General features: G+C 44.1%; 1 protein-coding gene across 1 annotated transcript in view; it reads left to right on the plus strand.

Annotated features, from left to right (window-relative positions):
- The window catches only part of UNC5D (unc-5 netrin receptor D), a 77,296-nt gene that overhangs the window by 10,068 nt on the left and 42,190 nt on the right, over positions 1–25,038 (plus strand). Inside the window, exon 2 of the mRNA XM_088521424.1 lies at positions 24,286–24,504. Within this exon, the coding sequence (XP_088377550.1) occupies positions 24,286–24,504 (219 nt within the window). The remainder of the gene's footprint in view (positions 1–24,285; positions 24,505–25,038) is intronic.

Genomic DNA, 25,038 nt, shown 5'->3' on the forward strand with positions numbered 1-25,038 from the left:
TGTATAATATAAATAGTATTTGCTGAATATCATTCTGCGCTTGAAGGCAAGCAGAAGAGAGGTGTCTTTCACCTGTGAATATCCATATCAGACAGGGTTTTTTTTTAATTTCTCATGGCCAGACAGAACCATGCCAGCAAAGTTGGAGAAATTCTCACTAATGCTGCGAACTGCTAAATTATTGCTTATCAGAAATATGAATGTCATGATTCAAGGTCTGCATTTTAAAAAGGAACTTCAAAAGAATATATTTGTCTTACGGATTCCTTAGCTTTTCTTAGAGGACTGAAGAATACTTTGTGGAACTTAAGGGAACTGTCTGCTCTTAAATCTGTCTCGACAACTGTTTAATGGTATTAGCATCACAAATGGACTTGACCAGTGTCGGAGAAATGGGAGCAGTTTTAAATGATGTCAAAGTTCCTGTGCAAAGGCTCCCTGTCTAGAGAGCAGCCACATGAAAGGCTGTAAAGGTTAAACCCATCTTGTTGGCTGTAAGCTGTGGAACTGCAGATCCGGGGAATATGGCTAAAATATTAGATACGGGAGCGGTATAGGCCAGAAGGTGAAGGGGGGTGGGCTAGGGTGGAAAGATAGAGGTATTAAAGATCAGGAAGTAGAGGAATGAGTGCTTTGATTAAGACGTGAATGTGCAATCTGGAAACTTGGGTTCAACTTCCAGTGAACATTTTCCACACAGTCTGATTTCTGTGGGTGCGCAGGAGGAGTCTTGGATTTCCCCATGTCAAGCTCTGAACTTGCTTTTCCAGCATCAACTTCTGGGGCCGGATTTTGGTGTTTGTGGGATGGAGAAAATGGAACCCTGCAACTCGCTAAAATTATTCTTGAATCGTTGTGTTTATTGAATAACTGCTTGTTGTCCAAGCCATGAACAGGGCTCAAAGTGATGCCTTTTGGCTGCGTTGTTGCGATTCTTGGTTTTTTTCCTGAGGTGCTTTAGGTGTCCCTGCGTTTGCAGGGGGGTTGGACTAGATGATCTCTAGAGGTCCCTTCCAACCCTAAGCATTCTATGATTCTATGATAGGTAGAAACCTGGCAATTTCTAACACCCAGAAAAGCTACGCAAGGCGTGTTCTGTTGTTGCTGCTTTTACACGAGCAGTGGTGTTGCAGTTGGTAGCAGCACGGTGCTGTGTGAGCGTGCCGGGGTTGGGTTCGCCCGTCTCGCGCTGCCCCGGGGATGCCGTCTGCCCGCTCCCGAGGAGCGCGGCCTCGCCAGAGTCGCTTTGATGCTGTCCCGTTTCCTGCTGATCTAAAACCAAAAGTTGCTGCGTTCCCAATTACTCCTTTATCTGTTGTAAACATGGTCCCTGGGGAAGCCCTTGCTTGTGATCTGCCTGTCTGCCAGCACGTTACTTCCTCTGCGTTCAAAATGTAGGGCAGTAGTTGTCAGTAACAGAGACCCTCTCTTTAGTTTTCCCTTCGTTTCTGCAGGTGCTTAATTACATCTGTGGGTCCAGAGAAAAAAATCCCATGTTATACAGACAGTTTTCATTAATTTTGTAATAACTTAATCTGTGTCAAGGAATGCAAAATGAGAGTGACTTTTAAAATAATAAAATAGAGGCATGGAGCTCACCTTCTGTGCATTATCATTCCCACTTGTGGAGCTGTTGAAGCTGGAATGTTGCGGTACATCTCAAAGGAACCATTTTTAGTTTAATATATTAAATTGCATTAAAATTAAAGTGTAAAAATAGCTTCTCCTAATTTACATCTGCAACATGTGACTTCTCAGGTCTATTTACCTTTTCTGATCCTACTGAAGTTATGACTGAAGATGTTACAAGCTTTTCTATTATATTTGTGGTGAAAACCAATTAGTCTTGCAGTGCTGGGCCTAGCAGCCTGCTGGGGTAATGCAATCAGTCATGAACGAAAGAAAGTAATTAGAATCATTTGCAGTGGGCTACTCTGGAAGCCTTGGAAATACATTCAGTTCATTGAAACCAGGGGCTCGGGGAAGCTCTTCCCTTGCTCCAATCTCCAGAAAGGCAAAGGAATTCCCCCAAGGTCTCCCAATAGTATCTGTTAAAAAGAGCAAGGAAATCCCTGTCTTGCTAGGGGAGAGAACAGCAAAATAGTAAAGAACTTCCACATAGTCTTCCAAAACCCAGAAAAGTTGCTGAGATGAGGTATCCAACGATGACAGTTTGGTGCATATTTATAGTAGACATATTTCCTAGATGAATTTAAATGAACAGCTAGTACTGATTAATTGTCAGAGGAAAAAAACATTGATGGGATGGAGAAATAACGCCAGGAATTTTTATTTCTAATATTTCAAATCATGTTCCTGATGACCCTGGTTGTTCGCAGAGTGTTTTTGAAGTCCATAAAATAAGAATTTTCCATCTCAGCTGCTGGGAGACTCTGTGTTTGCAGTATCCAGCACGTGCTTGAGTGGGCTTGTAAGACTCGAGGGCGTTGGGTTTCCCTTCCTTGCCAGGCCAGCCGGTTAACCGTGGCGCTGCTCGTGGGTCTGGACTCGCCGCGCTGTGCCGCTCCGAGCCCTCGGCGCTCCCGCCGGGATCGCTGCAGCCCGGGTCGCTGCCGCGGCGGCGCCGCTGGGGCAGAGCAGCTCCAAGGGGACTTGGCCATCTCGTCCTCTTGGTCTGCAGAACTGCCTCCAGGCAGCCTTTGTGAGCAATGGGAGCACACCAAACACACCTAGCAGGCTGTTGTGTCTGTCTGTCCGTCCCCTGCTTGCTGAAACCATGACCTCTGCTCTGCAGACGCTTCTCAAAGGCTTGCAAAAGTACCCGAGATGCAGAACTGCGATGACGTAATTGTCAAATATGTAATTATGCTTTGCCTGCCTGTAGCACTCACTCTCCCTTTGAAATGTCAAAAACTACCGCTGCTGGCTATGCCGTCGTTTACATCTCCCTGTAATACGTTCTTTGCTTGATCAGAAAGCATCAGCTCTCCTCAGCTGTTGCACGTTTCACATCTCTGTGCTGAGGCCAAGTCCACCGTCGTTGCTGTCAAACCAAGGCCTGTTTCTAGATCTGCCTTGGTCGATTTGAGCAGTGAGCGTGGGCAAGGGGCTTCCCTCTTCTGCGACTCCGTTCATCTCAAAGAGGTATTTTTTTCCTCCCCCGTTCTGATGCATGCCACTACTCAGCGTGACAATATGACAATAACTCTGACTTTAAAAGCAGTATTTCATTAAGTTGGGTGCAAAATACTTCTTGATGAAGGGCTTTCTAAATCAGTGTTCACGTAAAATTTGTGTTCACCTTGTACAAGATGGTGATGACTGTGTTTTTGCAAGTTATTCGTGTGAGTGTGTGTAGCATGGCTTTTTATTCTTCTCTGTGTAAACTTAATTTCTTAGAAGGTGTCACAGGAGAGCTGTGGCAGCACAATGCTCAAAGTTGGAAATTTGGCAATTTATGACAGTCTCTTTTTATGTGATGTATTTGTGTCTGCTTTGTATAGTGGTAGCTGAGGATAGGCTGTGTATTTAGTTCTGATCCTTTCCTAGCACCTTGATTTATGTAGAGATTTACTGTAAAATCTGCTGTGTTGATGGCCTGATGTATGGAATGTGCCTGCAAATAGGGCACTCTGCCCACTCATCCTGTTCAGGCGATTGGTAGGGTGGGAGGTTAAAAATTCTGCACTAGCAATTACTTCTGTAATAGAAAAAAAATAGGCTATTTCTCCTTACTTTTTCTACATTATGTCTGTTCTATTTGGAAAGGTATTTAAGCTCCATGTGCAGGTCATACTTACACAAATCTTTTTTGTAACCGCTGTGCTTTCCTGAGTAAGAGTTCTGAGGGTATTTTTAGCTCTAGATGCAATGAATAATAGTTTAAGTTTAAAATCCCACACAGCCAAAGCTGGTTCTTTTTCCAGGAGGAACGAAGCAGTCCTCACTGATCAGGAGTCGGGGAGCAACAGGAAAAAGTGATTGCAACTTCCGGTGGATATATGGTAATTAAACCCAATTAAGCCCCAAGGAGATCTCCTCTGAGCTCATTTTGCAAGTTCTCTGTGCTCTGCAAACTTGTGGAAGAGGCAGATGTAAATCAGTGATACCTCTCAATTTCTAACCTGTGTTTGGAAGATCTGAAGTGTGCGCGGGAGAGGAGCATTGTCGCTTTTTGATTACCATATAGTGATAATGCTTGGAGCTCTAATATAAAAGCCTGTGAAATTGAACCTCGTATGAACCATGACAGGCCTTCTTAATGTGCTGATGCTTCTGCTTTCAAGTGCTTTCTTTCACTGTATTATACAAAATGTGGATAAAGTGATAAGTGACTTTAAAAATTCTTGTAGAAGTGCAGCACACTGTCACACAGTAAAGCATTTACCCTGAGGGAAGCAGAGTGTAGCTTGGTGTTTTCCATCCCTTGAAAGTGCCTGTTAAGTTCTTTTGCTGCCCATGTTTCCTTGAAACGTTTTTTTTATTTCTTTCTTGTTCTTGCTATTCAAAGTATTGCGAGATGGAAAGAGGAGGATAAGCACAACTCTGAATATAGAAACATTTATTGTCCTTAAAGAAGATTAAATGAAAGGCTGAACATTTAGAAATTGAGCCCTCGTACTTGCCTTTTATTTCGTGTGTAGTATGAACCATTTACTCGGTTCAAGATCAGACGATGAAATTGAACCTGGGCACCGTTAGAAGAGCGAAGCCTGACGTGGCAGTATCTGTTCTTGACACGTTACCTATGTAGCTGTCTCCATTCTCTGTTCTGAGAAGACATTTGGTTTATGTAAATTAAATGCAATAAGATTCCTGTTGCTATTGTTCCTTTCATATAAAAGTTTGTAGTTTAAATATTTTAAGAGTATATTGCGCATAACAGTGGCTTCATTGATGATATTTCACAAGTTGATCAATATTAATCCAAGTTTAGTTTTTAGAGCTCTATTAACCTTCAGTGATTTAAAAAAACAAAAGGAACTCCTGAAGTAATAAGATTTTGGTCTTTGAACAGCACTGTGATGTACTGCTCTGGCAATGAAGGTTTGTTATAAGCTAGAAATGAAGTCCTTGACTTAAGGTCTTTGAAGCACAAAACATCTGTAATATTAAAGGATCAAGTAGGAGAAATTGCAGCATCTGTTGTAGAAGAATTTGCTGTTAAACATGTATCTCCTTGGTGGCTTGTGTTTCCAGCCTCGTGTGGGTCTACATAGGGCGTTTTTGTGCATTCCACAGCCTGGGGAGAGCTCTAGTAATAAATCGTTATCATTTGAAGGGCAGAGACCATCCTGGGAGTGTTCTGATGTATTTTCTTGCTGGAAATGATACCTTTAAATATGGTCTGATTTAAAAGTTTTTATATTGCAGTGCCTGGTGACGCGATCCTGACTTGCACGTGTGCTGTCCCCCCTGGACTATCCTGTTCTTGCGCAGCGGGGTTTTGCTGGGGGAGTTGGACCTGCTTTGGAGAGGGCACGCTGAGGAACAGTGCAAGGAATAATTTGTTTCAGATTATGAAATAAACCTGCACCCTTCTGAGAGCAGGGCAAGGTCTTTGGCAAGCCCTGTGTCTCCCACATAGGAAAAATGAGAGAAAGATGATAGAGGTTAAAGAAGCGTTTGGGGGTAGGAAAAAAGAAGTGTTTGGGGGCTGCCCCCAAGGTGCTGCCCTCCGGAGCTGCAGCAGCTCCCGCGTAGCCCATGGGGCAGCGTGGTGAGGTGAGGAAAGTGGCCAGAGAGGGACAGGAGGGTTTGCAGCGCTCTGCACGGAGACAGGGCGCTGCTTCGGAGCAGTTTAACTGTAAATTGAGGCCGCCTTGGGACATGGGAGTAATTGAATTTCTCTGCAGATTCCTAGGCCTTGAATGGCTGCCATTCCGCAGAATGCCGAGATGGGCACAGCTGTGCAGAGATGCGTTCCTTCCCTCAGACATAAAGAACTGCTGCATTTCTTCTTGATGTCTTACAAAGAAAAAAAAAAAAAGCCATTTCTGTTTTTCTCGTAGCTCCTCATTTTTTTCCCCCTTTTTTTCTGTTAGCAAAATCGAACTGAATATTAGGTAATATTAGTTAACCATGTGGTTCTTTACCTCAGTAGGAAGGCCTGACAATGGAATTCATGAAGTACATGTGTGTTCAGGTAACCGTGTTGTGTGACTTGGAGGAGTGCAAATGAGAGAGTGAACAGCAGTCTGGAAATACCAATTATATTTATGAAGAAGTTGGGAGTGTTTTAAATATTGTGAAGCTGCTTGCTTTGACATATTGGGGATAATGATGCTGAAACACTAGGCTTTTTGTAAACTGCTTAATGGCAACAATTTTCTAAATCAAAGCAATCTAAACTTCCGTATTTACAATTTCATTTCCAACTATTAAAGTCTCATAAAGGGGTTTACAACATTGACTCTTTAGCATTGAACATTCAGCTAGTGCTGCTGCAATTGTATTAGCTCCAAACCATTTGAATATTTTCTCTTTAAAGTTATAAAGTTTTTTTCTGCTATTTTTTGCAGAAATACATTTTTAACAGACACAAATTTTATTTTTAAATTGTGTTAGAGGGTGAGAAAGTGTATTTCGTGAAGGTATTATTTTTTGCTTTCAATGTGTTTTAGACTTTATTTCTAAACATGTCACTGTTAAGGTAGTACTAATCTCTTCTGTGCTAAGAAGTGATGTGGAAAAAACATTTTCCTCTGCTGTCTCTGTTGTCTTCCTACAGTTCCTTCCCAGAGCTCCCGCTGCAGTTTCAGTGCAGTTTGTAGGGTTTGAACACGGAGGTTTTTGAGATGCGCGTCCAGTATTCCTGTCTCAGTAATCGTATGAACTGTATGAATTCCATGGAACTGGCAAGACTTCCCGTCTCTTTACATGCCCCTCTCTCAGTGCGTAGACCAGTGCGTGTCCATGTGCACAGAGAAGTTTTAGTTCCTGTCTATAGTTTACCTTAATTTCTGTGCTCTCAATGCAACATTTTTCTTACAGAACATTTGCTATTATTGTAAATAGAGCAGTTATAAATGTCTGGGATGACGTCTCCCCCGCTCCTCCCTGGAGGAAGTCTTCCTCATGGATCTCACTGTCAGAAGAGCTTATGCTTCTGCCCTGAAATCTTCCTTTTTAAGAAAATTGCTCTCTTCTGGGGGAAAGTAGCTACATTAATTTGATCGTATCTTCAGCTGTCTTTTGGTGTGAAAAGTACAGTAAATGTGTTTTGAACCTTGGTCGGTCTAGCAAAGCAGGGTGCTTTTATATATAGTTGGCTCTGCCTGGGAAGCTTTATTTCAGTGTTCTTCTGAGTATTCACAAAAATGTAAAGAATATAAAGTACGCGTTAGATTTATCTCTGTCTAAAGCAAATTGGATATAAGTGTCTAATACAAATGTTGTCACAGTTAGAAGTGGAGATTTATGTCTCCTGCTCATCTTTACTCCTGTTTGCCTGCCTTCCTGAACCCAGTAGCTTATATTTAGATAGTGTCTTTGGCTCTTTGTGGAGACTTCTGGTGAGCATGAGTAGAATTTGAGTTCTGTTTATTTAATTTCATCCTTAACGTGTTTGTATACAAACATATGAACATATTCCATCAAATAATCCTCCTCCTTTTCTCTGATGGGCAGTCAAGCAGTTGCTCTAAAGATCATTTCCTCGAAGGAAGGGTTTTCTGTACGGCCTGCCCTTGTGCAGGAGGCAGAGTGTGTTTGAACTGTTCCCTCTTTACTCCGGTGCCTGCACGCGTTTTCACTGGCGAGAAGTATTAAATCTTGGTTTAGTATTTTGAGTACGAAGTCGTGAGCATGCAGGTGGGGACTTGTTTGGAGTAACTAGAAAGAATGTGGAATTTGAGGCGGGTGACTGATTTGGATGGCCAGGTTTCAGGTGGTCCAGAGGTTGCATTTCCCTCCCCGTGTGCTCTCTGCAGGGTGCTGCACCTCTGATGAAGCGATGCTGAAGCTCCTGCCGTGGGGCCCTTGACAAGATGCAAAGTGTGTTTCCTCAGTGCTAAATGTTGTGTGTTAACTACGGGTGTTCCCATCCTAAACAGAGATTGGAGATGAATGTCTGCACGTCGGCTGCTATCCCGCAGCATATGGCTACATTAAGTTAAAGAAAAAAAAGTAGTTTATAGTAACAGATGGGCTTGAACTCTACTTGGAGCTGTTGAATACTTTTTAATTTTTAATTTACAATGAATCTTTCATACAGCATTTAACTAACTGTTCTGTCATATTCTTTGGAAATATATGATGCTCAGTACAGTTGTCTAGGAAATTTCATGTGTGGTTGAAATCAATCAGTCATTGGAATATGAGAAGGTGTAATTTTACATAAATTTTGGTGTTGATTTGTTATTGTTCAACTTCACATTTAAGAAGAAAGCAGAGCGTTTTTATTATAATCTTTCTCTCTTGTCTGCCAAGAAAACATAACAGGCAAATGAGAATAACCCTTTCAGAAAATCCAACGTGTGAAGAAGCTACTGGATATGAAATACTTCTGTTCCTTGGCTAGCAGCTAAGTGCCCCTCATGTTACAAGGGAGGTAGCAGACAGCATAGCTTGAAATTCTATAGGTGGTTCTGTCTGAATGCATCAGAGGAGGAGGCTGTGCCAGGACAGAAGGTTTGGAAGCCACAGCCTTCAGCTGCCTGGACCTTAAGTAATGTCACCTTTATTCAGGTTCCTAAGAACTAGTGGATCACTTGGTTTTGTTTTAATTACAAAATAAACCAGGGCAGGAGACTGCTTAAATATCACAGTCAGTCGCTGAGTGTGCCAAGCTGGAAGGGAGCGTAAGCACTAGAAGGATGAATTTAGCCCTGGTAGTGTAGCGTAGGGCTATTAATTGATGCAGAACAAATCCAGAGCTTCTCAAATGTTTTCAAACGTAGTTATTTAGAGTTTGAAAGTTTTCCTTCCTGCCTATTGATACTGGATGTATGGAAAACATCAGCAGATTGCAAAATCAGAAACGGAGAGCAGATTCTTCCCATAATGGGTCATTAATCAGGTGTAATCACGGAACTTTTGGATGGCAAAGCAGCTTGGCATTGCTTGCCTATCCCTGGTCAGCAGCCAGCCTCTTTTCCTAGTTACAGGCAACAACAGAAACTAGGAGTACTTTTTTTTCCGGGTTAAAATCCATGTCTCTCTGCAAGAGCAGGACAAAAGTGTGTTCTGTTGAGAACATGAGAAATAATAGGAAGATTGCAAGCAGTTGTTCAGTTCATTGTATGCTAGTTGGGCCCAAGAGAACATCCACCATCTCCTTCACTTGATTATGCAAATAGAAATAAATATCTGAATACCTATTCCTGCTTTTTATTCTCAGTAATCTAATGTCTCCCCTGACACAATACTCTTTCAAATTATTTTCAGTGAGTAATGACTTGTGCTTAGCATTTTATACCAAGCTGTCATATAGATCATTTTCTGTAATACTTTACATAAATTAGGAATACTTTCCCCATGGCACGTGTGCGGCTGCTGGTGAGTTTTTACATATTGACAAGTGCAAGCAGAATTTTAGTGCAGTTTGAAAACGCACAAAGTAGAAGAGCAGACTTGGGCATTATGTGTAGGTTACAGCAGATTGCACTGCCGTTCATTAGTGGGGGCCGTTCAGGGAGGCATTTGGCTTTCCCAAAACACAGCGATTTTCCTTGGTTTAAGATGGCAATTTGTAGTCCCGGCACTGCTCATGGCTGTTCAGCAGCCTGGATGGAGGGGCTGGCAGGTCTCAGTCTGGGAGTAGTAGTTAGGTGAGGGCAGGAGAGGCCTCGCAGCTGTTCCAAAAAATCCTTCCAAAAATCCTGTTCCAAAGCAGCCTCCCCGATCGGACCAGCACCCTCTGCGCGCTCGGGATTTGCCTTAGATCCCGCTGCCGCAAGGGAGCGGCTGCTGTCACAGGCTGTACCTGTTCCCGGGGATGGGATTGTTTCGTTCCAGGTGCATCACTGGGTGCCAAATCTTTACGATAGTGGAAAAAAAGCCTTCGTGTGTCTCAGTCTTCCAGTAATGAGTAAAAGCAGCAATTCTTGCCTGTTTTTTCACTCTCGCACTTCCCGTGTCCCCTGCTCCCTACGTGCTCCCAAGTGCTATCCTGGCCGCAGGAGGGGGGTTTCTTGCCTGCTGTGTTACCCCCAGGAGCTGAGATTTCACAGCAGTAATATAGTTGCCATAAAAGGGGACTTTTCGGAAACAAACTGGGCTGTGCCATCTAACTTCTCCTGAGAGCAGCAATGTTTAGTTTTTCTGTTTAAATCACCACAGGGAGAGAGATAATAAAAATCTACATTGCTTTTTATAAATGCTGGGAGTGTTTGGAGTGTGAGTGTTCTCGGAGGACAGGGAGGAGGAGCAGCAGGGAGTTGGGTGAGGGCAGGACAAGCGGAAGGCCCCGAGGAGGGTCCTGTGGAACAGCAGGAGGGGAGGGACATTCCAAGGCAGCAGCAGGAGAGGAGGTGCCGAGGGAGGTAAAGGATTCCTGTGGTGTGTGCGGAGCGAAGCCTTCCTCCGGCTGCAGCTGCTGAGCCAGCGGCCTGAACCCGGTGTGTGTTTTCCTGGGAATCTGGATGGTGTTGCACAAGGGAAGCAGTGAAGCCCTCTGGAAGGGCCGGGGTACTGGGTAGCTGCAGCTGCTCTGCTGCGTTTGCTCTGAACCGGCCGGCGCCCGGCAGGATCTCGGTCCTGGGCGAGGTTGTATCCCCAGCCCGAGGGCCCCTGCGGCCTGGGGTACCCTCTTGCACGGTGGAGGGAGGTGCATTTGATCTCCTCTTCGCTTGGCGTAGCCTTTCCCTTCTCCTTTTCAATTCTTGTTTCATTGTCCATACAGTTCTTGAAAGATGGAGTTTTGATAACATTTACATTTGAGATTTTTTTTTTTGAATTATTTGGTGTTTTTCTGCCTTGCTCTTGAGAGTTTAGGGTAGAGTCTGGAAGGATCTCATTAGAGATTGCTAAATATATATTTTTTCTCATTTTGCTGCCTTCCTACTGATACTTCCTGCTTTTCCCAATGGTCCTTGACAATGCATGCGTTTTGTGTAGCGCATTTCTAAGTGTAATAGGAAGACTTGTGGGGGAATAAAAGGAATTTATTCTTGAAGCTCTTGAAACGTCAGCTAATTTATGTATGAAATTTGACAGCAATATGAAAAAAACATGTAGTTGTGTTCTCAAGCACACTGCGTTTTGGATATGCCATTCCAGAAAGAAGTCTTCATCTCATGGCTCGGCAGGGCCAGAGCAGCTGCAGTGTGATCCAAGGAGCGTGGGAAGAAGCCTCAGGCTACGGTGGGTGCTGCGAATCCCCTGGCGAGCCCGTTCGGTTCCTGCGCAGCCCTCGGGCTGTCCCTTGGGTGTCCTGTGCTGCCCGTCCCTGGCTGTTGTGCAAAGGCTGCCGCGCTCCGCCAGCGCTGGGAATAGCCCCACCAGGAATTCCCCCCGGCCTGCGCGCTCACCGAATTCCTGGGACAAAGAGAACGCAGCTTTGCACATCCCACCCACTTCCCTACTGGAAACACGTTGCAGCTGTGATGCTTTTTATCGTGAGAGGGCAATGGCTTTATCTCCTACTATGCCCTCACTTTGCAGCCTTGCTTCTTTGCTACCTTGGTAATATTCCCAAGTGAAGAAGTGGTGTAGTTAATGGACTTCCTTCAGGGCAAAGTAAAAAGCAAAAAAACAAAGTAAACCAGGGCATTGCGTCCTCCTTGGCCCAGGCTGCTGCACTGCTTCCGTGCCCTGCTTTGGCCCTGGGGGCTGCAGGGGATCTCAGCTGCTTTGGCCTCCCTTTTTCCGCGTGTGTTTGGTGCGTTCTGGCGCTCTGCTGCCTTTGCACACACAGCAGGCATTTTGATTAATATTTCACCATTATGCCAGAGAGGAGTTGGGGGCAAACATGAGTAAAAACAAGAAAGGTCATTTAAATAGCAAGAAATATTCCTCAAATAGCATGCGTCTGGGAGTTACAGAACAGGTCAATGAAAAGACAGCCAGAGTGAAAAATCCTCTTGTTAATATTAAAACTATAGCAACACAGATCCCCTTTGTTTGCCCATACTGCTCTGTTCATACATGGTGATTTTTTTTTCCTGATACATATTCTTAATTAGGCTTAAAAAACCCCACAGAACATTCCTTTTGGGGCTAAATTTAATTTAATTAACGATACATGTTACCAGATTTCTTAGATATTATTACACTCTGTCATCTTGCCTGTAAGACACACATTTCTTGTTTGTGTAGTGAACAGCTTAAATAAAACCATAAAAGGTTTATATATTTAAGTGCAGAGTTTTCTTCCCCCCACACGCACCTCCTAATGGCCCAACTGAAGCAGCAGGGAGCTGGGGCTGGCTGTGGAGGCCCTCGGCAGCACCCGGGGGCTGCGGGCTGCCCCGCGGAGGACACTCGCTCACCAAATTAAAAGCCCAACAACAGCAAGTAAAGGCCTGCATGGTGTTTAAGCATATTTTATTGACTCCTCTTCTGCTTCTGTTTAGTAAAGTCCTCACTGATGGAGGATGATGGATGAACTGATTGCTTGGCTTTCCTAAAGGTGAAATGCATCTTCCCTGATTTATTTCTCCTGTGTTGACAAAACAGCTTTTGGTGTGGCTGGAGAATATCCAAGTCCAGCTGGATGTGCAGAATCCTGGCAGCTGCCTCTCTGCTGTGCTGCACTTGGGCTTGCGTGGGGCTCACCATGCAGATTGGGACAGATTGGAGATTTTATGCCATGTCCAGAGTTAAAGCTATTGTAGAAATACATACATCTATAAGCAGGTCTGTGCATAACAGATTAATGAATTCAGATCTTGACTTAAATGTGGCTGTGCCACTTCACACCAGAGAGGAATGTGGCCCATAATTTTACCATTTTACCGCGTTCTGGCTAGTTCCTAGAGCTCATGATTTTATAAATTCCGTTCCAGATACTGATTTTAACTGCAAGGCTACATCAGAGCTGTCAGACTTGACAAATAAATCTTCAAGTCTTGGAACAAAAGGGCTTTCAATCACGGAGCTGGTGATAAACATACTGGATTAATAATACTGCTTTTCTTTGGAGAGAAGGGAAAAGATGACTCAGTGCTGAAGTAATAAGTGATTTTATCCCCTTGCAAATATGAAAAGAGTATTAGACTATTGCTCATAGAGCACTTGAGAGCCGTTCCTGCGTAATTTCCTCTCACAAAGGCTGTCTGAGCATCGCTGCCGGGCTCGGGGCAGCGCAGAGCCGCTCTGGGATGTGTCCGGGGCACGACGTGCGCAGTGCAGGAAAGGACCCCCAGCCTGCTAGACCCTTAGTTCTTTCTTCCTTGATTGAAATAGGCTAAAAGTCATGGTTCGCTTGTGGACAGTGCATGTTGTCATCTGGTTTGTCGAGCATACGCAGAAGGTACTTTTGCCTCTGCATAAAGTGTTTAACTTTGTGACTCTTGCAGAAAGGCTGTAACGTTGTGCTGGGGTTGTGAAGGATTCCCTTGCACTTCCCGCTCAGTTCCTGGTGATAATGCGGCCTTCGCCGCCGCGGTCCCCGGGCTGACGGCGTGCGTGTGCAGTTCCCTGTGCCCCCGACCAGCGCGGTCCAGCTGGGGAGCAGGAAGGGCAGGTATCACAGCATGGACAAGTTGCACATAGTCTGTTGGCTTCGTGGGTTTTTATAAGGGGAGGATTATTGAGGTACGATATTGATTCATGTATCTAAATAAAATCCTATTTAAGAGCTGAACGTTCTGTCATAAATTGTTATCAGCTTTGGGCAGGTCTGATGCATCAGACCTTGATAGAATGTAATTCTTCAGACTAACCAGACTTGGCAAATGAGTGAAACATAAGTTGTAAATCAAGCATGTGCTTAAATCTCATGGAATTTTTAATGGGGTGTGGGTGCTGTTCTGTGCGGAACTGAAAACTTAATGCTGTTTTGCTGCTATCAGTTTGAACTTATTTTTAGCTATTCACACAGTATCAGAAAAAAGGAATTCTAGACACTTGGTATTTTCATTATGATGGATAAACTAACCCAGAGTCACTTTAAGGTTGTGCTGGTGTTTCTCTTGCAAGAAGTTCACCGTGTCTTGCTTTGCAGGCAGTTCTCGAATAAAAAGAGGAACATTGTGCACGTAGGGTAGTAACGTGCTGCTTTTTTACATGATGGAGGAATGAAATGTTGGGATTTTCCTTGTGCCACTTTCCAGGACGTCGCTTTAACTTCCCCTGAGCGGCTTGGAGGGTGAGGGGAGTCAAAACCCCGGCCGTGCCGGGTGCGAACGGGAAGAGCCTCAGTCCAGGCGTTACCGCATCCATCCGAGTGCCAAGTGAGGGGAGGCGGCTGCTGCGCCCGCTCAGGTCTCTTAACAGGGAGGAATCGAACTTAAATATCGAGTTTGTGGCATTCGAAGGAGATGGATTTTAATGTCATACTCCAGAATTTTCTGACGTGCTGGGAAAAAAAACTGAAGTGTGCTGTAATTTTAATGCTGCTTTTTGTTATGGGAGTGGGTATTGGATGTGTGATTGAACTGCTGAGTTCCCAGGCTGGCCATGTCCCCTCCCTCTTCCAGATTAGGAAAAAGATTATGTATGTTTTTATCAGTGAATGTGAAGAACAAACAACTTGCTGCAGAGCCAACGTTATAACTCGTGACATAACATGACAAAACCTGTCACAGCCAAAATGCCCTACTTCTTGAATGACAGCTAGGAGAAGGGTATAGAAAAGATTTTTGACAAAGCAGAATGTGATTCAGATGGAAAGTGTCAGGTTTTAATTATTAATAATCTTTGAGCTGCACAAAACTGTCAGCCGTAGGGGGGTTGGTGCTGGAGGCTCGTGGGAGCTGGTATTTTCAGACTGATGTTGTTTTCTTTTTGCTTCGTTTCTTCTCCTTTTCATCCCCCCTCCCCAGTAGTTGAATAAACAGACAGTTTTAGTAGATAATCAGGACAGTAGTTGCCAGCTGGCAAAAGTTAGAGAAACTCGGCGTGAGGGAGTTGCAGCTCAGGCAGAATTACACCTGGGTGTTCCAGTCTCTGCATCTTGATTCACCAGAGAGGCCAATTTGAGAGAAAAAATAATAATTACTTAAGAAATTGGTAGGCAGCTGAATGAGAAACTGTTCTGTGCCAAGATATTACAGAAATGTGATCTGGGGAGGAGATACTGAACTAGCTATCCAGAAAAGCTGTGACCTGTAATCTCTTCCATTGTATTCTTCTGCTGATAATGGGTAATTTCTGTAAAAGTTTGCATTAGATTCTGCTGTAGATTTAGCATGTGCAAGCCAAGAAATGATTCCAGTTTCTCCTAGGACCTATAGGAGGAAACCTTTCCCATATATCCTGTTGAGCAGCAGGGGCAGCTCTTTGCATGCAAGAGTTGGCTTTTGTGCACCGCCACTGTTCGGTACCTTGAACAAAAGGGAAATAAATGTTACCTTCCCAATTCGAGTGGGATTCCTTTGCTTGAGGTTGTAGTAAAAGATGTTTGAGTGTAAGACAGAGAAATGAAGAAAGAAGAATTGTAAAAGATGTATTTTGTTTACTCAATTATCTTACGTTTTAGTGCAGGAAGCAGCTTATAAAACTGCAGTAAAATAAATGAATTTAAATGCCTCCCAGGCTTATATATATGATATTGCTGTGTGCTAGAATATTTTACTATTTCAATCCTAGTAGCACAGAGGTTAGGATTGCAATTAATTCTAAAGGAGAGGGCAATGCTAGCACATTGTATATCCACAAATGCTTTCTTCCTTTTTCTGCTTTTCCGTCTGTGATGTCTTTTCTGTGTGTTGATTTTGTGTGTCCCCTGTACACCTGCCTACTATAGGCTGTGAAATTGCAGATGTTTTGCATGAATCAAACCAACAATGGGATATTTGCAGCAGAATAATGATAATGGCTTGATTTAAGACTATCCTTTAAAAATACCCATATTAAAAGTGAGCAAACGTGGGTATTCTCCTTGCATTTAAAGCCTCCGTTTTTCAAACTCTTAAGCAGTCACCTCTTGTTAGCAAGTAGGTAAAATAGAGGCTGTCGTGAGAGAAGAGGTTCCACAATGCTTAAGAGCCAGAAGATGTGCAACGGATCCAGGCTTTTAACTCTGGATTAAGTTGGAGTAGTCAATAGGAAATAACGAGAGCAAAGAGCACAGAGTAATTAGGTTTGCTTTGGGACACCAAGAAGAAGCTGCCAGATGTTGGAATGGGTTGTTGAATGGGATGTGGGTATGGCAGTGTAATCTGTTTCTGTGGGTATCTTGGGTATTTTTCACATGCTGCATGCGTCCTGACGACAACTGGATGCAGATAACTTGATGTGCTAATTTAAAACACTGATGATAAATGCGCCCTATGCTCTTTCTAGAGTATTTTTCCACTTATTTATTTTTCCGTGTGTTGCTTAATCTTTCCTCCCCTGTTAGGTCTGCCTCAGTGAATTTCTTTCTTTAATTGGAGAGGGAGTTCAGGAACACGTGAGTATCTGCTTGTTTCTGGCTTCTCCTTTGAGGTCTCCATCTCAGCTGCTGGCTCAGGGTTTGCGTCGTGCTCTTCGTGCAGGTGACTCCGGGTGCAGCCTGGAGCCCGGGGTGACGCTGCTGCGGTGCCCTTATAGCAGGGGCTTCCAGAGCCCCCTTTCTGTGGCTATTTCGGTTAGCTTTTTGGCATAATTTGGCCTTCTGTGAACTTACTAGGAATGAATCTAAATTAAATTTTTATTAGGTGAAAAGGAAAGGTTTTGATAGCAAATGGTTTAATTTAGGGAGTTCTTCTCAATCAGTTTTTCCAGATGTTGCATTTGGCTGTAGGAGAAACATTTGTCATTTCTTGATTCTTGATGATATGGCTGTGCGATACCTCACTCGTGTGTTCTGGGCTGTTGTGTGATTTCCAAAGGCTCTCAGGTTCTTGGGATGAATTAAGTGCAACAGCCTTTTATAGGCAGGACCTGAGGGATAAGAATTTAGCAAAAGATGGGAGCATGGGGTGTAAATAGTCTGATTTTGGATAAAGCTGAGCAAAAGAGGCCGTGCTAGCTAAGGAGGAGCGCGCGAGAGCCGTTGGCACTGGCTAGGAGAGAAGTGTGGCCGCTGCCTGTTCCTCTTCCTTGTTCCGTATTGGACCGGGTGGACATGTCACTACATCTGCTTCACCGCAGGTCAGGTGAAACCTCCTTCCCCCTACAAAACCTTGAAAAAAGGTCCAGGCAAGCGCTGTGATTCGGGCTCTGTGCCACACTGCTTGTGCATTCAAACGGGAACGCGTTGTGGTTCAAACGGGCATGGGTGGGAGGCAAAGTTCCCGTTGTATTTAGCGTTGTGTCACCGACTGTTCAGATATTCATGACTTAAATGCCATGCACACTTTCTTTTCCACGCTGTAATTTATTTTTGACAGTGACAGATACTTATGTTTGAGTCACAGCAAGGTTAGAGGAAAATAAATGAAAAACACCAACTTTCCAAATGAGAGAGGTATTTTAGATAATATTATAATTAGTGCGTTTAGGCATAAGATCTATTTCTGAGCACAGTAAGGTCGATGATGGCAGCTCTCTGCACACACCCCTCGAGACCTTGTCATCTTGCCCTAGTTATCACAGCTCCCTTAGACCCCAAAGTCCGTGTGGGGTTTGGACCACTTGTTGCCTGGTGAAACCAAAGCCCTTGGAGATGGTGTTTGCTCTTACTGCAGTCACGGCCCTCGGCGTTCCGTGTGGTCAGCTCATTGATTCCTCCCTGCCTGGAAGGACTCGCAGAGTCCGGATGGGCAGGGGCTGCAGGGAGTGAACGCCCAAGTTGGGAGCGTAGCGTGAAGCGTGAAGCGCTCGGCCCATGCTGTTCTGCAGCATCTGTCCTTGAGAATTGTCTGCATTATTCTGTGGTGGAAAAAAAACTTATCCCCCCCACCCGTCATTTAAAACAGAAATTAAACTGACATTTATTTGCAGAACAGCTTTGATGCTGCAGCAGTTTTAAGAGAAGAGCTGCTTGGAGCATGTGTGGATTATCTTTGCCCCCTCCTTTTGCACTACCTTGTCAGCAGTTGTACAGCAGCCTTATTGCTTGCTTGCAAACAAAATACCAACTTGTCTCTAGGCCATGTTGGCTGCGCGTAGCTCTGCAACAAGAGTTTCCTCCAGCAGCAGAATCAGCAGTTGGCCACATCAAAGCCCGTAGCCTTAATAACGACCATTGATTTGTGCAATGAGTTTGTAGAAAACTCCGTGGCTCGTTCAGTAAATAAAATGCTGCTGTAGCTGGGAATAAGCATTCTACCCCATGTGCAGTCATGAATTGGCAGTGTGTTCGTCGTATTTATTATTGCCCTGTTGCTTGAAATACGTACAGCATCAGGTACTGCATTTTAGCCCAAGGTTTGATAAGCAGCTATGATAGGCAGTAACTGTACTTGGGAGAAGTCCTAGTTTATACTCATCATTTGCGGACAAATGGGAGTTCTTAGTTTACTGCAGGTTGGTTTTTCCCGTGTAAGTTAATCTCTTTGATAGATCACAGTGCAGCTGCTGCAGGTGGTAATTACAGTCCTGCCAGCGGAGCGAGAGCAGCAGGAGCTGGAGGCCCTTGCAAGTGCTGCCGGCGCCTGAAGAATCCCGTTCTCCCGATTTCCAAAAGGATTGCAGTCTTCTTAGGGCCAGGCAAAGGAGGGCAGTAGATTTAAACTGATACTGTAAATCTGATTAAATTGGAATTCGAACATATAAAGAGACCTTCATTTCTTTTCTAGATTTACTGGGTCCTAATAAACTAACCTGGTGATATTTCAAAACCAGCTGCCTACATCATCAATGTTTTTCCTTTAATAAGCATGTGAGCTTAATTCTAGCATCATTCTATTAAAGCAGGCGAATTATTTGTTATCCCTGAAGGAAGTCCAAGCGGTTACCTATCCCACATGCAGCACTCTCTGTAGCATCACTAAGTTAATCTTTTGTTTGTTTGTCTGGTTATGTGGGATGCCTTATTCTTTCTGTAATATTCAAAATGTGTATTTTTAAATTGATGTTTTTAGCTGTGAACAGCATCAACGCTACTGCTGCCCTCTCTCAGTTCTCGTTAGATGGAGTCTCGTTCATGTGCTGAACCAAAGGGGAACCTCCCTGAGTCAAACATCTCCGTTTCTAATTGGTTGTCATTTTTTCTCTGCCTAGTGTGAGCCAGAAAATAGCAACAAGAATAAAAATGCATCTGATATTCTAAGTTGATTCTCTTTTTTTTTTTCCAGAGGACTATATCAAATTGGAAACAAGTTAGCATTATTTTGCATCCTTAACAGGGTGTGCTTGCCAATCTGCTTTCATACAAATACGCCTGCCTGTCAAGTTAAACACGTGAATCAAATTTGAAAAAAAAAATGTCCCTCTCCCTCAGGATTTTATTTATCTTGAGGTCTTTCTGTTCTGCAATGTTTTGCTCCTTTACTTTCAGATGAGTAATGGAATCTTTTGTGGTATCTTGAAGGAGGTGGCTAGTCCAGAGCAGATGTAGCACAGCCTTGAGCGGCCGCACGGAGTGACCGGTGTGGCCGTGCGCTGGGGCCTGTCCAGGGCGTGAGTGGAAATACAACCATGGGTCGATAGCGGAGCGTGCAGCCCTGCGCGATGCTGGCTGAAGGTACAAGTCCAACGTTAGCACATACTTTCTTACTGCATTTTTGGAGATTATTTTTTTTTTCTCTTAGTTTCATACTCTTCACGCATTGCCTTCTTGGAAGCCTTTTTTTTTTTCTTTGCAGATTTGTCTGTATAAAACGCTAGTGAATCCTTTCCTTCTTGAAAGATGTATATTCCCGCTTTCCTTCTGCATCCGTGCCAGGATGGGGCAGTGATGGGGTAGGGTGCAGCTGCTGTCCGCTCAGCATCTGGAAAGCAGTGCAGAAATACTTGGCCACGTGAGTTTAAACATGGATGGATTTTGATATAATAGATGTATTTGTATACTATATATATATATATATGTAAACTAACTTATGGTTTCTGTCATGTGCATGGAAAGTGATCAGGAAACCATGCAGCTCCTAACTAAATCTCATAATGTATTAATGGAACGAAAGCTGCAATAAAGGAAAATTGAGAAAACACTCACCCACATTAGCCTTAAAAACTCATTTTAATGGAAGATATGTTGCTCATACAGGCAGTAATACTTATATTCTTAATGCCTTCTGTCCCATCAGTTTTGTTGAGATCTGGACATCCCGTGCCTTTCTCAGATGCACTCTGTGTGTGAAGACATTTGGATGGTGTTATTGCTGCTTGGTGAAAAATGAAAGCACGTATTGAAATGCAAAGCTCAGATGGGAATGGGGTAGGGAAGTCTTGCTGACCCTCCTGGAGCGTGGCCAGGGCTGCGCGCGCGAGCTGCTCGTCAGGGAGAAGAGCAGGCGGGTCCAGCAAGCTCACTGGGGTGCGCACGGAGAGGTCCCGTGGCTCAGCCAGGGAGCAGGGAGCTGAGGAAGCCGCTTCCCGCCGGGGCTCACGGTCGTGGCAGGTGGCTGTGTCCCTCTGCAGCTCGGGAGCCTGCGGGTGGCTCCTGGGGAGGAGCCCGTTTCCCTGCCGTGCTCCTCTCTGCATTGGGCATGTTCAAACCTAGTGGGAGGAAAGGAGGTTACGTAGGAAGGGGTTTTGAAATTGGATAAACAGGCATTTTAAAAAAAGCTATATTATACTTCACAGTTGACTTGATTTTTAATCCTATTAAGACAGCTCATTTTCATGATTATATCCTGAATTTCACTCTCCTGTCATGCTCATAAGCTGGGTTCTGTGTCATCCAACTCTCCTGAATAACTAAGAACCGTGTGCGCCACGGAGCGTGGTTTCCCAAGTGCAGGGAATGGCCACCCATCCCATCACGTTCCTGGTCCCACAACTTGCTTTTGGTCACGCTGTTCAGCTTCACACTCACTATTTAGCCTTCTGTAAAATGAACTTAATAATACTTACTGTCCAGACTTGCCGTCAGACTTGCTTAATAGATGCTTGATAAAGCATGGAAGATGCTTTAAATGCTGTGATCATGGTGCATTCAAGGTAAAGAAAACATGAAAAGGAAAACCCTACAGGTCGGTAGCTAATAGTTTCCAGTAGAGACATCTAGCCTAATATTTAATATCTGGTCCTATACACATTCAGAAACAGAAACCTTTTTTAAATTCAGATAAGAGGGATTTTACAGCTAAAGATTTGGAGCATGCTGCTTTTCTGTGATAATATTTTAGATTTATTTCCACAACTTATTGCACATTCACTTTTTGGAGTTTTCATTGCAGAAAATTGCCAGGAGGAATGGATTTTGTCTTCCTCAGCTGGCAGAACAATTTTCCACCTGTCGCCCAAATATTTGATGAGAAGGATTATGATGCAGCTGCTGAAAGTTTGTGCTTTATATCCATAGGAAGCAAGAGGGTCTGATGAAACTAATACACTGATATCAAATGGTGCCTTGCTGAGATGTTTACGCTGCACTTATGACTTGCAACATGTGCTGAAAGTTCAGAAGACATCGGCTGCAAAGATGTGAAATAGGGAAGTGATTTGGGTTGGAGAGCGTTTTTTAAAGCAATCCTTGATTTCCCACCAGGCTCCCTCTTGTTCAAAGACCACCTACCCTTGGTCAAGTGCCTGAGTTAATTACTGAAACTTCTGCCTTTCCACTTGTGCAAACACGAGTTCGTCTCAGCTCCTGTTAGTGTAACAGTTTATTGGCACAGCCAGAGGAGACTCAGGGTTTATTTTGGCTTCCCCGCGAGGTGGCATCCTGTGAGGTGTCTGTTTTAATAGAGCATCTTCAAAACACAGATGGGGACTACCTCGGATGTACCACTTAAAAGCAGGAGAAATTCTCCCTCCTCGCAGGTTAGATGATATTCAGTAGAAGATGCACTCTTTGGTTGCATAATCAGTCAGTTCAAGTACTCTTTTCTGTGTAGACTGCCCTGAAACTGGTAACGCTTCCTCGCTCCTGGGTGTACAGACACTGGTAGCAGGAGAGTTTGTTCCTCGCGTGCCTGTTCGATGGGTACCTAGCGCCTGAGCAGGGCTTCTTGCTAGGAGGTTCAGTCCATTTTGGAGATGGAGTAGCGCAGTTTGGGTATAATGTAATTTCACCAGCCTCGAGTCCTCTTTGATTTAGGGTGACTTGTTTATGTCTCACAACTTTGCAAAATGCATTTAGACTACTTGGAAACAGAACCATTGCAAATATGCATTTCTTTGATGTTTCCTACTTCAAAAGATATTTGTTATTCAAAAGCAAGTTTATCTGTTTAGCAGTTCCCAGGTTCTCTCTGCTCTGGAGTCACAGTAATTGATACAAATACAGTCCAAAATACTTCATTAGTTGGTGTGCATCTCAAGTATATAATAACTGCCTAAATCATTTCTGGTTTTGGTTCATTAAGCGTTTTCTTCAGAGCAGCAGAGAAGGAATTTGTGTATTCTGTAACATGATTTTTTTCATCATATGACTTCCCAGTAAAAAATGAATTTGCATCAAGAAGAGGGTTGACATCAGTTTTTATCAAATAATGGCCTGTAGGTGGTTCAAACATCAGTAGGAATTACTAGGATTAGATACATGAAGAAGGTGGTGGGAAGTGGGCACAGAGAAGGTCAAGTCTGGTCATTGCCTTCAGCTTGGAATGCAGGAGCCTGCCAGGAGCCTGATGAAGAGATGAACTGCTGAAGCCACGAGTATCTGCTGCTGTCGAGAGCCGACAGCGCGAGCTCGCAACCAGCAGCAGTGTATTTACTCCACGAAAGAGTCCAGGGTTTGCTCCTGGTTTTTTCCCTCCCATTACTTTTTTGTTTCTATTATTATCATAAAAAGATGTAAATTCCCTACCGTACTAGAGTGCAGAACATAAAACGCAAAGCCCTTCTTGACGTAATTTTCCAGGAATGAAAAATACAAGAATTGTGTTTGATTGTTTGGTCTTCTGTCATTCACTGCTGCATTAAAACAGCCTTTTTTCTCTATCTCGGAATGGCCTGAATCTTGAAAACTGACAGTTACAAACAAAAAGCCATAATAATTTGAAATCAAAACCCCTCCAAAGTTCCAGTAGGCTTCACCTGATTTGAAAACAAGGCTTGAAGACGATGATGCACAACAAAATGACACATCAAATTAAAAAACAAATGCATTAAGTACACTTTAGAAGAGGTTTTGCTTTGGTCATCAGCTATTGTAGAGTTAGAATGAGACACCAAGTTGCAAAAGGCATTTTTTGTATCTGAATGTTAATGCATCTGAAATAACTGCTGTTTGATTCTTCTGTTTAAGTATGATAAAAGGACCAGTAGAGAAAGAGTTGTGTATCATAAATCACACTAAATATTTAAGATGTAAAAGCTGCAGTTACTGCAACACATTAAATGGGTGTGATTGCAGTCCCTGTCTAATGAGGTAGCCATATGGAGAAGAGTAACATCTCCATTACAGAAAAGCAGGGAGTGGAAATGGCTAGTGAGTTTTCTGCGATGGGGGTTTCAGAGGCTCGAGGACTGTCCCAGCGCGGCCCGTCCTGTGTGCGGGAGCTCACTCGGCGCCAGCCCCTGCGTCAGGCCCTGAACAGCGACTTTAGGAGGGGGATTTGACTCCGTGGAAAGAGTTGTAATGAGGGGCTTGTATTTCCGTTCCTCTGGATTCATGGTGGAGTGCGGGAATTGAGGAAATGAGACTTTTCCACTTTGATATCACCTTAACGGGGCTGCAGTAAATGAAATCAGTGTAAAGGCACATAGAAAATTTCCTGGAAGTGGGTATGAAATCACAGTTTGCCTATTGCACTGCTGGAGTGCTACAGTAATGCTGCTCATCCTGTGTATTTCTCTGTGGTTAATGCTCCCATCTCTGCTAAATCTACAGCAACTGTCCAAAGGAAATTAAACCCGGTGTGGTGGTTAAGGCACTGGACTGTCCCTCACGGGAATAAGATTTAATTTCTGCTTCGCCCGCAGACTTTCTCTCTGACCTTACGTGCCTCGTTTAATCTCTCTGTGCCTCAGTTCCCCATCTGTGGAATAGGGTAGAGTAACGGTGCATTTGTGGATGCTTCCATTTTCCCAGTAGCGTTTACATTTAAATTAGTGCGTGTGTCTGTGTGTGTGCATGTGCTTCTCTCCAGTGCCCTGCAAAACCAAATCCACACAACTTGTTTTCTTCAGGTGGTGTTAGCTCATAATAAAATCTCAAATGGCATTTAGTCAAGTACATGAGATGATGCATAGGGGTGGAACAACATGAAAAATGTATGTTTTCCTTTCCTTCCTTTTCAGGAAATGATAACAGTGAAGCTCTTCCCGAGTCTATCCCATCTGCTCCTGGAACACTGCCTCATTTTATGGAGGAACCAGATGATGCCTACATTATAAAAAGCAACCCCATTGTGTTACGTTGCAAAGCCATGCCAGCTATGCAGATTTTCTTCAAGTGCAATGGTGAATGGGTCCACCAGAACGAGCACGTGTCCGAGGAAAGCATGGATGAGACCACAGGTAGGGCTCGTGTCCCTGCAGAGACGGGTCTGAATGCAATGGCTGTGAGCAGGAGCTAAAACACAGCAGGGCCGAGAAGGAGATGCACATCCTGGGGGGAGAGGCGTAATACAAATGAAAAGGTGCGAGGAGAAAATGGGCCTCACTGATGCAGAGGGGGTCGCGAGCCAATAGGCCCCGCCAGCTTTTCGAAGGGGAGATCGGGGCCTGGTTGCCCATTAACCACAGAGCTCTCCAGAGAAAAGAACGGTTCCGGGTTGGCCCATTCGGTCCTGTGTTACCGGGGCTGCACGAGGCAGAGCTCTGCTTTGGGGAAGCAGGGGCCGAGGGGTGGTGGGTGCCTAAGGGGGAGGAAGCCCCGTGTCCGTCTGCAGGGAGAGAACGGGCAACGGTCAGCGCGTTTTGTCACGCTCCCAGCACGGCCCGTGTCCCTTCTCGTTTAGGGGCACCTTCACAAGTATTGCAAACCAATTCAATGCTGCGCCAGCTTGTAATTTCACAATTTTGTTTTCTTATTGCTTTGTTCCTCCTTTT

This window comes from Tinamus guttatus, unplaced genomic scaffold (assembly GCF_059628265.1).
Source record: "Tinamus guttatus ecotype Peru unplaced genomic scaffold, ASM5962826v1 Tinamus_guttatus_pri_ptg000123l, whole genome shotgun sequence".
NCBI lineage: Eukaryota > Metazoa > Chordata > Aves > Tinamiformes > Tinamidae > Tinamus > Tinamus guttatus.